Raw genomic sequence first — 14,290 nt, 5'->3', positions numbered from 1 at the left:
CGGCAAGTCTTCTTTAGCATCATTAAATGGTTTGAACGACGGCGGACGTGGGAAAGCATCGGACACCCGAGGACTCGTAAGCTGTTGTGGTAATGCGTCCCTGGCATCGACTTTGTCGGTTATCAACTGCAGCGACTTTTATAAGATGTCTAACTGGAGCTCCTGCTGCTGCTTCTGCATGAGCTGCAGCTGTTGCTCCAGAAGACCAACTTCACCTCCATGCTAACAACTACCACCAACTACCACCATTTACCTCGTCGCCAAAATGTTGTAACCGCGACCGGGACGGTCGTGGAGTTGCCGAGAACGAAAGCACGGCGGGACCAAACGGGAGCGGCCCCCGAACAAACAAAATGAACGGGGAAGGACGGACACGAACAACGACGGACGACCGAGCAAGACCTAACGCACAATAACACACAAATAGCAACGGGGCTACAATCGAAACCTCACGAATCCACAACGTCCACTCGTACACGGAAACAAAGTAACGTAAACACGCTGTCTGTAGGCGAGATGTGGATAGACTAACGCGAATACCAGACTTCCTGCTGAGCGAGAGGCAGGCGCTTAAATGCATGATAGAATACGTCACTATTGGCCGCACGTGCTCCACCGTGGCGCCCTCACATTATAGACGGGCCAGTAGCGCGCGCGCAGCCACAGTTTACGGCGCGACGGCCTCTAGTGGTAATCGAGGTCCATGCCATCTGGCGCAGATTCGAAACCCACGGCGCTCGGTACCAGATCATTTGAGGAGATTTCTGACACATTTTTGAAGTACTCAACGGACCTAATTTTCGTGTCTCTCTTGGACTATTATGAGTAATTTTGCCACTTCGACTTCTTTTGTTTCGATATACGCTTGTCCGCGCATTGTCAGAGATTTGTTGACGTTTTTCTTCCAATCTTCAGGGCAGGCTTTACATTTCGTCTTCCTGTCACACAAAATCTTTGGTCTTCACTTTGAACATCCTTGTTTCCCTCATCTTCTGATAACTTATCTGAATTGTCTGGCAAAAAATCAGCACCATCGTGTAGCAATAAATGTGAAGAAGTACAGACGTCTCCTGTGGCCACTCTGACAGCTGTATTATTCTAAGCACTCCTGGATGCAGTCAGCGAAGTTTCCAGACTAGAAATACTTTTATATCAACTTAAGAAGACCACAGTTGAGCTTCAAATTCAAGTCTTTGCGAGAACGACGATTACAATAGCTTTAATAACACTAGTAGTCACAATAGAAATTACATGTGCCATCAGATGTAAAAAAGTTAAGTAACCAGGAACATCATATAGGAAATTAGTTCTGCTTCTGTGCACGTAACTTCACTGTTACTATTGTTGTCGCCTGCTGTTCGTTCTGGATTTACATGAGAACCTACAATCAAATTAGCTTTCAAAATATTTTTAGCACAAAGAAGCGCACAATAACACAAGTGGGGCGTAACAATAAGTCAATAAATTTTAGGCTTTTAGAGGATTGCTTTTAATGCGAGGTAAATAACAAAACAATTTTCTTACCACTGTCAGTCACTCTCAAGAAGGATTCTTTGCTTTCATATGCTAAGTACAGCTGAGAAACAATTTCTTCCTCACCAAAGAGATTCACCTTGTAAAACGCTGTCCATTGACGTGAACTGAAGATGGAACCAAGGAACCACTTTCGAACAGTGGAAGGTACTTAGTAACCAATAACAATCTGCTGTGGTTGCGCACGCTTTTGAATTTACGTGGTATTGTTTACTACGTCCAAAACAATCCACTAACGCAGTATTTCATTCTTTTGCACTACTTTTTCGCTGTGTTATATATGTGGTATTGTTTTAGTTCACTTTATTTCTAGATAATTGAAGAAACCGTCGTTCTGGCAGTAAAAGTAGATGCGCTGAGAGTCAAGGATACCATCTGACTCAAAAACGCAAAATCAATGATCTGTCATTTATGCCATATCGTTTTCTCACTAACGATATGCGCAGATTGTTCGATTTTTTAACGATAAGGTTGTTGTTGGTGACTTAATTTCACCAACTACGGGTTGGCTGTCGATGGGCGATTACACTGTTGACGTTAGAACAGTTGTTGAATATAGGAAAGGCGTGGTATCATTTTTGTTCATCATTTTAGATTCACGTAACAGAATCAAGCAGTTGTGTCAGGCAATGGATGACCTTTTGTCAATGAGGACCTATTAATGATTCAGCTATGCTATTGGTGCCTCGTTACCCGTGGACTGAGGTTTTCTTTTCTCATGTTAATATCCTTGTATTAACAAAATTTGTGGTTATGGGCTTCTTCTCTGACACGACATTGCGAATTTGTGCAATTGCTTGCAGCTGTCGCAGAGCGAAATGCGCTTACGTTGCAGTAGACTTAAGGACTCTTGGACCTTAATTAAAATAAGGATTAATAATTATGTATTTGAGAGTTAGTGTCCTAAATCATTGATGTCGTTGTTTTGTCAGGCTTGAATCATGTGTAACCACAAAAGAAATAGAAAGATCATGACGTTCGTTTTCTGTATGTTGTTTTGCTCATTATGAAATTTGAGGCAAGATTAAACTTTATTTGTGCTGATGACTTTTTCTTAATTAGATAATCAAGGTACTGGGTACCTTGATTATCGTAGAATCATATCGTAAATTATTTGTGTTTGTACTCTCGGTGGTGGAGAACTATGATATCATGGACTGAGAAGGAATGCCCATGAACACTGTACGAGTATTAGCAAAATTCAGTCTCTGAATATTTGAGGTAAGATATATTTTTCGAGGGTGAGAGGTCGTACGTTGTAGACTAGTCTTCATTTTGCTGTGCTTTTAGTACCTGCTGACAAGGACATTAGAGCCTCATGTCAGACAGCACAGCTCTCTAGAAAAAATGTTAGACCCTGGCCTCTCACTGCAAGGACAGAACCTGTGCATTTTTTCTGCATAGGGATTGAGTGGTCAAAAGGTGCAATATTTTTCCTTTCACTTTTGTTCACTTGGAACAGATACGCATGTCTACATTTGCGCCCGCAGCAGTTATGTTTCTTCGGAATAGTTGTACCAGAGAGCTATGGAGGACAAATGGACATCTCGTGTTACGCTTTTTTTCATTGCACATCCCTTCTTTATCATGTGCCCTCACTGTCTCAGGGATAATATTTATGTGATTCTTCCGTTATTGGGTTTGAAAGATGAATGCCACGGAGTGTGTTGTCTGCTCAGATGTTAGAATTAGTTTTCATAGATACTGCTTCTGCAGTCTGAAAGTTTTGCCAACTTGAGATTTCTTTCCTGACTAGCAAAGTGGAAAGAGCGACAAAGGTGAGTGGGGATCTGCTGGTTTTGGAGGCCATTGTCGGTGATGGCTCTCTCCACAACAAGTTCCAGAAGGGGCGTGTGGTCTCTGGCGCCGCTATGTCCAGCACTTGGTTGCAGAATCTGGACTGTTAACTTTTGTATGTGCTTCGAGAATTAAATTTTCGGTTGAAAAAATGCGGAATTTGCCGTGGGACATCGTGGAGTATTCCCGACTCAGCCCCTATAGTTTCATGAGGTTCCGATAGGTGACGGCGCTCTACTTAACCTTCAAAATGGCGTCTGTAACGGGTGTGCGTTCCTAACAGAGGGTTGTCACCAGAGCATCGCAGATATTCACAGGCGCTTGCAGAACGCCCACGGACACCGGGCAGTGAACGGAAGCACAGTGAGCCGTTGGGCGAGGAGTCTGTCACCATGGCAACAAGGTCGCGCAGACCTATCCGATCTTTGGCGTGCCGGCCGTGCGGTGGCTGCAATATTGAAACGTGTTCATCACCACAAAAATGCAAACGAACTTCACCTTCTCCATGAAAACGCAACCCCTCACACAAGTCTCTGCATCCGAAGTGAGCTCAAAAACCTTCATTGCACTGTTCTTCCTCATCCACCCGCAATCCCGGATCTCGTATCTTTCGACTTCCATCTGTCTGGTCCAATGAAGGATGCACTCTGCGGGAAGCAGTACATGGATCATGGGAAGGTTGATGATGCAGCAAGACAGTGGCTCCGACGTTGCCCAGTAGAGCGCTACCATGCGGCCATACAGGCCGTCCCAGTAAGGTGGTGTAAGGATGTCGCACTGAACGGAGACTGCATTGAAAAACCTTGAATGAAACCAGCTTGCCTTCAGAAAAAAAGTGTTGCATTGCTTATTGAACGCCGCTTTATATTGGTAAGACACCAACTGTATTAGGAGAAATTAATGTAGAATTTGTAATAGTCGAAAAAAATTAGTATTCGTAATAGACCAGCTTGTTTTAGTATGAATTAACGAGATAATTACCCATTTCCCGCCAAGAGTGAATCTTAGAAAGAGTAAAGTTCACGGTGTTCCAATAACCATGTTGTTTCGCACCCACTTCCAAGTATCCATTTCCGCCATGCTTAACCAGCATGACTGCCATCATCAGTGTGGCGTAAATAGAAGACGTTGTGCGCGTGGCATAAGAGGGGTGTGGACAATCCTTCACCAAGTGTCGCACAATGCGTAACCTTCACTGTTTCAAGATCATTTTAGCGTTATCCGTTGCGCGAGTTAGTTCCTGATCACCGGAAGAAAGTGGTATAAAAACTATTCAGAGATTACATTCATCCGAGGCACACTTTTATTTCTTCCTTGTGAAGGGTACACAACGGACAACGGTGGATGGACCTGCCGTGGCCATACATCTGGCCAATTCACACTTGTTCAAATCTCCTATATAAGGAGGCGGGTTTGAAGTGTCATAGCTCTTTAAACTGTCAAAAAAATGAAAATTTGTCATTTATATGTGTTGTTACCAAAATTCCTATGGAACAGACCAGGATGTGTGAGGAAGAAACCCACTTGAACACAGAGTTAAGCGAATTTGTGAAAAAGACAGTACAATGGATGTTAGTACGCAAAAAACAGTACAATAGATCCTACAGCGGAGGAAGGTAGCACAAGAGTTTAAAAAATAGAAAAGATTGATTAGTTCAGATTTTAGCAAAGCCGCTTAGCAATGGAAGAACCTAAAATTAAATAAACAGCTGAAAATCGGTCTCGCCAAGAGGATGGCGTTACGGATGACATGGAAAAACATTTAGGAGAAGCTGGATGTATACGTTTCCTCGATACGAGAATAAATACCCAACTGAACTCAACGAGAAAGTAAGAAAACAATTAAAACAACTGATGACAAAATTTCTACTCAAAATGGACATATTGTCTTTTGGTGCCACAGACAAAGCAAAATAATTCACAGCAATGTCAGGATGGCAATGCAAAATTATCTGAGAGATGGATGTGTCCATTTCCTAGGTCTTGGATAAAGTTTAGAAAACCTAGGCATAGGCAACGACGATCGTGTTGACGATCTGAGGAAAGAAATGAAATTCATGCACCTCGAAGTAAGACAAGCAAAAAAAATCTTGAAATTGTTGAACACCTGCATGTCTCAATTTGACGAAGATAATGCGCCTAGCGTAGGTAAGCACATCATCAGAGATAACAATAGCAATACGTGTGCTACCACTGGACAAAGCTAAGTCAATGCAGCCCCTGTAGCGCATGCTGGGAGGGTATACAATGTTTCCCTGTGTATATCATGGAGGAAAATATACTCAAATATCCACCATTTACCAAATTTTCACTGGGATAACGTGAAATACAACCAGCTTTATTCATTTGCAGGTATCTTAGACAGTAGCTACAATAACATCCAGATAGTTAAGTTCACAGCAGGATACGTGCACGGAGACTCAGGATTATGTGGTACTGACGCACTGGAAAAAAATATCCGGTTTACGATGACATCGAGAGAGTAATTTTGGCAGAGCACTCGTCAAAAGGGCCAACGACCTTTCCGCAGTGGTAACACCGGTTCCAGACAGATCACCGAAGTCAAGCGCTGTCGGGCTGGGATATTACTTGGATGGGTGACTATCCGATCTGCCGAGCGCTGTTGGCAAGCAGGGTACACTCAGCCCTTGTGAGGCAAACTGAGGACCTACTTGACTGAGAAATAGCGGCTCCGGTCTCGGAAACTGACATACGGCCGAGAGAGCAGTGTGCTGACCACATGCCCCTCCATATACGTATCAGGTGACGCCTGTGGTCTGAGGATGACACGGTGGCCGGTCGGTATCGTTAAGCCTTCATGGCCTGTTCGGGAGGATTTCAGTTACTCGTCAAAAGGACATCACGGGAAATAGCATAAGGAAGCCTTAGCTTTACCATGTACAACAATTAGCAAGGCACTCTGTGAGGTTGCTTTGAGAAATATTTGAACAAGACATAAGACGCTTATTGAGATGAGGAAATGGCATCCAATGATGTGTTAAAAATATTAAACGGGAAACTACCAATGATCATCACACAAAAATGAATGACCATGCATAATCACGATGTAGACAAATAATTTATCCGCAATCAATACGATGGAATTATTGGAGGAGGATAGGCAAGGCAATGCAACGGACAATCAAAACGGACTGTGCTTAATCGAAAATACAGGAGAATGAGACACCACCGATGCATGAAGACACGCGCAATGAACGACAAAGAACAATAACAATGAAAAACAGAACTCTCATAAATCAAACAATGCGTGATGGAGAAGAACTGAATGGGCATTATAACATCGGTCATAATAGTAAGAATATTCATTACTAGAAAAACAAAACTAAAACACTATACCACATTGATACGACAAGGATATTTATGTGAATGTGAATGCCTAATGACTATTGTGGTGTCACCGCCAGACACCACACTTGCTAGGTGGTAGCTTTAAATCGGCCGCGGTCCATTAGTACATGTCGGACCCGCGTGTCGCCACTGTCAGGGATCGCAGACCGAGCGCCACCACAAGGAAGGTCTCGAGATACGGAATAGCACTCGCCTCAGTTGTACGGACGACGTAGCTAGCGATGCACACTGACGAAGCCTCGCTCATTTGCAGAGCAGATAGTTAGAATAGCCTTCAGCTAAGTCAATGGTTACGACCTAGCAAGGCGCCATTAGTAACATTGCATGTATCTATGGAGTCTCACATATATCGCCAATAGCGATGTACCAAAAGGATGGATTAAAGTTAAGTATTCCAGAAGCTACGTACTTTTCTTTATAGCATTCATTACGTATCCTGTTTCAGACCTCACGCACCCTGCTTTGGCTTAGCGCGTGCCTTTCGGCTTCCTCTCATTGTGTCTAGGGTGTCTTGTCTAGACACAACAACTATAAGATGGATATGATAGACGTCCATGAATTATGGATTATTAAAAAAATAATAGGTGCACTATGGATTCCAGATGGTTGGAATATTAGAAGAAATGAGATCTATAAAAATATACAGATCATATCAGAAGTAATGGCTAACTAAAGATTAATCTTTTTTTGGAGACCTCTACTAAATGAATGAGAACAGGTTAGCGAAGTAAATATTCTTGTATTTCTGGAAGAAGAAGTCAACAATTGCAAGGATTGCAGAAATAAGGAAATAACATCAAAGCACGGGAAATACCACATTGCTCTTTTTTAATACTGAAATACTAAATTTAGGTTTTCAATACAGAAGAAATAAGAACATGGACGAAAGAAAGGAAAAGAAAACACAGGAAGAAAATGCCGGAGTACTTTAAAAATAGGAAAGAACAAAGTAGGTGCAATTGAAGCTATTACGGGATCCTAGTTGGTCGATACAAAATAAAAAATAAGAACAGGAATAACAATCAGAGCTAAGGTTCAGATGAAGCTACTGATCACAATCCACAGGAAAACTGATTCATACCAAACAAGTTAGGTGTAGCATCTCGTAGGTCACTGTTAAATCTTTAATAATATTCACTAGATAGCCCCTATCAGTTTACTGTAGGTCACTATTTCTTCTTTAGTATTGACTAGATAGCCCCTAGCAGGAAGCACCAGAGCTAGCTTCTACCATACATTTTTATTGTTTTTCATTGTTAAGTGTCCTTTCTGCCAGCTAGAGTGTAGCTGTTAACCTTGTGTGGCAGTAGGTTTCCTTGTTTCGTATAGTAAATCACATATTAGCTAGATGGATAGGGAATGTGTCTGATGTGTGGAGATGCAGGAGGAGTCGGGCACAGTCCAAACGCAGCTGGAAGCTTTGTTGGCCATAGTCAAAAGGCTGCAAAGTGCCACCTTGAGGTGCGGTGGGGATGGGGTGCCTGGGGCAGCCTCTGCTGTACTAGATGTGAAAGGGGGGGTGGGGGGGAGGGGAGGATGTCACAGCCGGCCACAGGTGTGACTGAGCCAGCCGGCCCACTCTCACCTCAGTGTGGGAGGCAGACTGTGTCGAGGTCTCGAGCCTCAAGGCAAAGGCTGCATGGGGGACGCAGGCTCCTGCCAAAGCTCATGCACATTGCTAATAGATTCAGTGTGCTATTGATGCTCGGGGGGGGGGGGGGGGGGGGGGGAGGGACGCTGAGCCGGATCAGAATGCACCTTCTGCCAGGATAGTGGCCGCTCTTTCAGCAAGGTCCAGACAGCCATGTGGGAATAGGGATTTGCTAGTTATTGGAGCTCCAATGTTAGGTAGGTCATGGAGCCCCTCAGGAACATAGCAGCTAGGGAAGAAGTCCATCGTTCACTTGGCGTGCTTGCCGGTTGCCGGGGGGGGGGGGGGGGGGGGGGCGTTGTCTGGGATGTGGAAGAGGCTCTTCCGGCGGCTACCGAGTGTGTGGGGTGCAGCCAGTTGCACACTGTTGCACATGTCGGCGCCAACGATGCCAGTCGTCAGGGTTCCGAGGAACTCCGTGGGTCCTTTCGATGGCTGGCTAAATTGGCGAAGGCGTCTTCCATCTCTCGTGGAGTGGAAGCCAGGCTGACGATTTGCAGCGTCATACCCAGGGTGGACCAGGGTCCTATGGTTTGGAGTCGAGTAGAGAATCTAAACCAGAGGCTACATCGACTCTGTGACTTAAATGGTTGTAGATTCCTCGACCTACGCTATCGGGTGGAAGGTTGTAGGACGCTTCTCGACAGATCAGGGGTGCATTACACACAGGAAGCAGCTACATGTGTATCACTGTACTTGTGGCGTGCATATGGGGGTTTTTTAGATTAGATTCCTCCCCACAGGAAACAAACCGTTGGCCTGAATAATTACCAGTTCATGACACTGATGTGGATGTGCCAACTGTACAAATTGTTAGTTCGCCTAAACAGGTCATTCCAAAGGATTCAAGTATGCTAAATCTCATGTTAGTAAATTGTCGAAGTGTCTGTAGCAAGATCCCAGCGTTTCTCACCGAAATAAACAGTAGTAATGCCAATATTGTATTAGGTACCAAAAGCTGGTTGAAACCAGACATAAATAGCAGTGAAATTTTGAACTCGGATCGAACAGGACTGATGCAATGGGAGGTGGTGTGTTCATTGCAGTTAAAAGCTGTTTAAACCCAATTGAGATTGATACTGGGTCAGACTGTGAAATAGTCTGGATAAAGCTGGCAATCAGACAAGGCGTGACCATTGTATTAGGATGTTTTTATAGACAACCAGCATCCGCAACAAACGTCGCAGAACGTTTCAGAGAATGTCTTGAGTACATCGGAAATAAATATTCCAAATTATCCATTATTTATACGTGGAGACTTTAATCTGGCGTCCTCTGACTGCGAAAATTTCACGTTTATCACAGAGGGCAGAAGCAAAGACTCGTGTGAAGTTATTCTAGGAGCGATCTCAACAGACAACCTTAAGCAATTGGTTAGAAAACCAACTGTAGTCATACACTACTTGGATTTCTTACACCACAAAAAGAATGTATCAAACTGCTTATGGAAGAACAACACAGGGACCCACTCCTGCAATTGATAGTCTGGGGTATATTGACGTGGGCATGTATGAGTCTAGCGGAGCTCCTGCTAGGTACCATGATGGCCATGAACTATTGTACAATGGCTGAAGACCACTTGCACCCCTTCATGACGATCTTGTTTCCAGACACCACTGTCATTTCTCAAGAAGATAATGCACGATGTCCAAGGAAAGGAGTGTGATAGAGTGGTTCGAGGAACACAGTGGCCCCCAACTGGCCAGATCTGAACCCACTTGAACACACCTGGACTGTGACTGAACATAGCGTCAGAGCTCATTGTCCTTCTCCACAGCATTTATAGGAATTAGGTGACTTGTGTGAATAGATGTGGTGCCAACTCTCTCCATGCTACAATGTGTCGCTAGTGTTATCTGCGCCAAAGGCGGACATACCGGCTATTAGGAAGGTGGTCATAATGTTCTGACTGATCAGTGTAACTGACCTTTATTATTTGTAAAATTAGGTATTCCTTGAAAAAAAATGTGTTGCTGTTTTACCTTCAGTTTAATGTTTCTCTTGGTGGAATGCAATAAGTCAACAACACAATACGAAGTGTACAATTCAAGTGGGTATTGATATCTCTAGTTAGATACAAATAACTTTGTGCATATACATAGTCATAAAAAAATTTATCCTTTCATATTTAATTATTCATACTATACAAATTCGAATTGATGCTGAAACATTTTATTTAAATTTTTGTAAATTCATTTTTTAATTTTTTCCAAGATGTACCAGTGATTATTATCAGCAAGATGTAAACTCTTCGATTTTATGTTATACCTCTGTCCACAAGCGGTGTGGACACACTTGGCAGGACTGTGATGTGAAATTTACAGTCTTAGCTTAAGGGCTATTTATATGCAGCCAATGTGTTTTGTAATACTGCTAAACGCAGAGTATCTTTTGATCTTTTGGTAATAGCACAGAGAGCGCATATATTGGTGAATATACACTACTGGCCATTAAAATTGCTACACCACGAGCATGACGTGCTACAGACGCGAAATTTAACCGACAAGAAAAAGATGCTGTGATATGCAAATGATTGGCTTTTCAGAGCATTCACACAAGGCTGGAGCCGGTGGTGAGACCTACAATGTGCTGACATGAGGAAAGTTTCCAACCGATTACTCATACACAAACAGCAGTTGACCGGCGTTGCCTGGTGAAACGTTGTTGTGATGCCGCGTGTAAGGTGGAGAAAAGCGTACCAGCACGTTTCCGACTTTGATAAAGGTCGGATTGTAGCCTATCGCGATTGCGGTTTATCGTTTCGTGACATTGCTGCTCGCGTTGGTTGAGATCCAATGATTGTTAGCAGAATATGGAATCGGTGGGTTCAGGAGGGTAATGCGGAACGCCGATCTCGATCCCAACGGCCTCGTATCACTAGCAGTCGAGATGACGGACATCTTATCCGCATAGCTGTAACGGATCGTGCAGCCACGTCTCGATCCCTGTGTCAACAGATGGGGACGTTTGCAAGACAAGAACCATCTGCACGAACAGTTCAACGACGTCTGCAGCAGCATGGACTTTCAGCTCGGAAACCATGGCTGCGGTTACCCTTGATGCTGCATCAAGGGTGTACTCACCGAGAAATCTGGGTGCACGAATGGCAAAACGTCATTTTTTCGAATGAATCCAGGTTCTGTTTACAGCATCATGATGGTCGCATCCGTGTTTGGCGACATCGCGGTGAACGCACATTGGAACCGTGTATTCGTCATCGCCATACTGCGTATCACCCGGCGTGATGGTATGGGGTGCCATTGGTTACACGTCTCGGTCACCTCTTGTTCGCATTGACGGCACTTTGAACTGTAGACGTTACATTTCAGATGTGTTACGACCCATGGCTCTAACCTTCATTCGATCCCTGCAGAACCCTACATTTCAGCAGGATAATGCACGACCGCATGTTGCAGGTTCAGTACGGGCCTTTCTGGATACAGAAAATGTTCGACTGCTGCCCTGGCCAGCACATTCTCCAGATCTCTCACCAATTGAAAACGTCTGGTACAATACGCCAGTCATTATTCTCGATGAACTGTGGTATCGTTTTGAAGCTGCATGGGCAGTGGTACCTGTACACGACATCCAAGCTCTGTTTGACTCAATGCCCAGGCGTATCAAGGCCGTTATTACGACCAGAGGTGGTTGTTCTGGGTACTGATTTCTCAGGATCTATGCACCCAAATTGCGTGAAAATGTAATCACATGTCAGTTCTAGTATAATATATTTGTCCAATGAATACCCGTTAATCATCTGCATTTCTTCTTCGTGTAGGAATTTTAACGGCCAGTAGTGTAATTGTCTCATAGTTCAGAAACTTTTATATCTTGAGTAACCATTATAACGATTCTGAATACGACTAACCTTTGATCAGTGAGTGTTTCATTGTACTAGAAATATGATCCGAGCCCAACATGATATCTCACGGAAGGGAACGGAAGGGAACAAGAAAAGGAATATTTTACGACTCTAGATGTGGATGAGGGATTCGATGCAACTTACATAAAGTAAATGATCAACTTCCTGTTATAAGACAGATCACTAAACATTAAGCAATGAAGGCCCCTATTACAATGGACAGGCGTTCTGCGACACTTCACAAAGATTCCTAGACTGTGGTGGATTAGAGTTCCAAGTTTCAAAGTTACTAATACAAGTTCGCATGACCACGATTCTTATGAGTGATTGTCCGTCACTAAAGACATACTTATCTAATAGTTATCAACGAGACGAGTTCTAATTAGATACACATTTTCCATACACAGCCATGATCATTTCCCCTCAGCAATAAATTAAAGCTTTGGAAGTTTCTCCCTGCCATGACTTTTCCTAAGAGAAGAACAAAAACTGGAGGTAAGAGACATGGCGACAGTAGTCATGTGCAGATTTCAGTCCATGTATGTGGAATGCAGCATGTAAACATCTTAATTTTCGCGTATTACACGTAAGTATGGGGGAGGGGGGTGGCTGATTGCTTTCCGTTTTAACCTAACGCATCTCTTGTGACAAGGACACCTCACTCTTTGAATGAAACTGGGGATTATAGTCTGCAGTACGATGTTTTATCCTGCCCCTATCAGCAGAAATGGTATTTGCTAATAATGGTTCTATAAACAGAAAGTGTTACTTATTTTTGTATTAACTTACTGATGTCACCACTGTAGCACAGGCTGTAAATGTGCAACTATGTAATCACAATGTGTACTAAGATTAAGAGTTATACATAGGAAAATGAAATAATATTTGTCTTCATACGAACAAAAAGTTAACATAATCTTCTGTTGGAGGTTAATTAATTATAATTATCGCCATGTCATTAATACTAGGTAAGTTTATTGACATGATATTTCATGACTAAATCTATTTGTCTGACATGGCGTTGACAACTGATTTGAGTAACAATGAAAGATGTTACTCACGTACATTGCAGGGCACCGAAAATATCGGCAATACGTCTGGTTCATTATGGTCATATTTTTGAATCTCTCTTACATATTCCGATTGATCTCAAAATTTACTCACCTTTTTGACAAGAAATTTGAGAAGTCCCATTCTGAAAAATTAAAAAAGATAATCATGTATTACATACTTCCTTCCACGGTACATTTCTTTACATGTCTAGGCTAAGCAGTAATAGGATATTGGTAATTTTGTATAATATCCGTGAAGCAAAAGTCGTTACAATTTTGTGTAACAAACGCTGTCGGTGTCCTTGCAGTTATTATGCTTCTGGAAAAACATGTGTAACAATAAATTCCACCCTGTGTCCGCTGTTTGGTACCCATGTTGTAGTTCAGTGATTCCCGCAATCTAAATGCCGTGACGAAATACCACATGGTAACAGATGTTCCAGCAGTGCAATCTAATGCAAATGGTCAGCGGAGTAAGCGACACCATTTGTGGCTCTAGCAAGCCATAAACATCAAGACTGTATCGCTACTAATTTCGCTGTACTCGCTACAGCATGTTGATCTACATGCAGTTCGAAGGTCACCTGTTGACTTTGTTTGCCTAGTGCTAAGTGATACTCAGAATTCAAATGTCATAAAGAACTGATGTGTTCCGGATGTGGATTCCATCCCAGTATCTATTGCCAACGCCATCTAAGCAAGCCTTTCATGCCTAACCCGGACTGGAACACGGCACCGATTGTCGTTGCTGTATCGCTGACTATCATAAGGGACATGAAATTTCTAACTTTTGGCCAGGATCAGTTTCTCGTGTCCTAACACAGGATAGAGATAAGACAGAGAGTTTGAGGTCAGTCTGTAACTTCCGAGCGGTGAGGAGCAATTGCAGAAAGACAAATTCCGAGTTAAGGCAGGCTGATGACTGGGATCAGCACCAAATACTGTCACAGAGCATCTACAAGAGATGCAGATTCTGCGAATCGACGGGATGCTTGCAGCAGGAGACTCGTGGAATTCATGGGTCTG

At 43.2% G+C, this 14,290-nt stretch overlaps 1 protein-coding gene across 2 annotated transcripts in view; it reads right to left on the bottom strand.

Moving 5' to 3' along the window:
- LOC124545386 overlaps nucleotides 1-14,290 on the bottom strand; it is a 137,396-nt gene that overhangs the window by 91,066 nt on the left and 32,040 nt on the right. For both annotated transcript variants that reach the window (XM_047124296.1, XM_047124297.1), the window contains exon 3: nucleotides 13,377-13,407. In XM_047124296.1, coding sequence (XP_046980252.1) covers nucleotides 13,377-13,407 — 31 coding nt within the window. The remainder of the gene's footprint in view (nucleotides 1-13,376; nucleotides 13,408-14,290) is intronic.

Source organism: Schistocerca americana, chromosome 8 (genome assembly GCF_021461395.2).
Source record: "Schistocerca americana isolate TAMUIC-IGC-003095 chromosome 8, iqSchAmer2.1, whole genome shotgun sequence".
In the NCBI taxonomy this organism is placed as follows: Eukaryota; Metazoa; Arthropoda; class Insecta; order Orthoptera; family Acrididae; genus Schistocerca; species Schistocerca americana.
The sequence above is the reverse complement of the archived record's forward strand: the minus strand, read 5'-3'. Positions and strand labels throughout refer to the sequence as shown.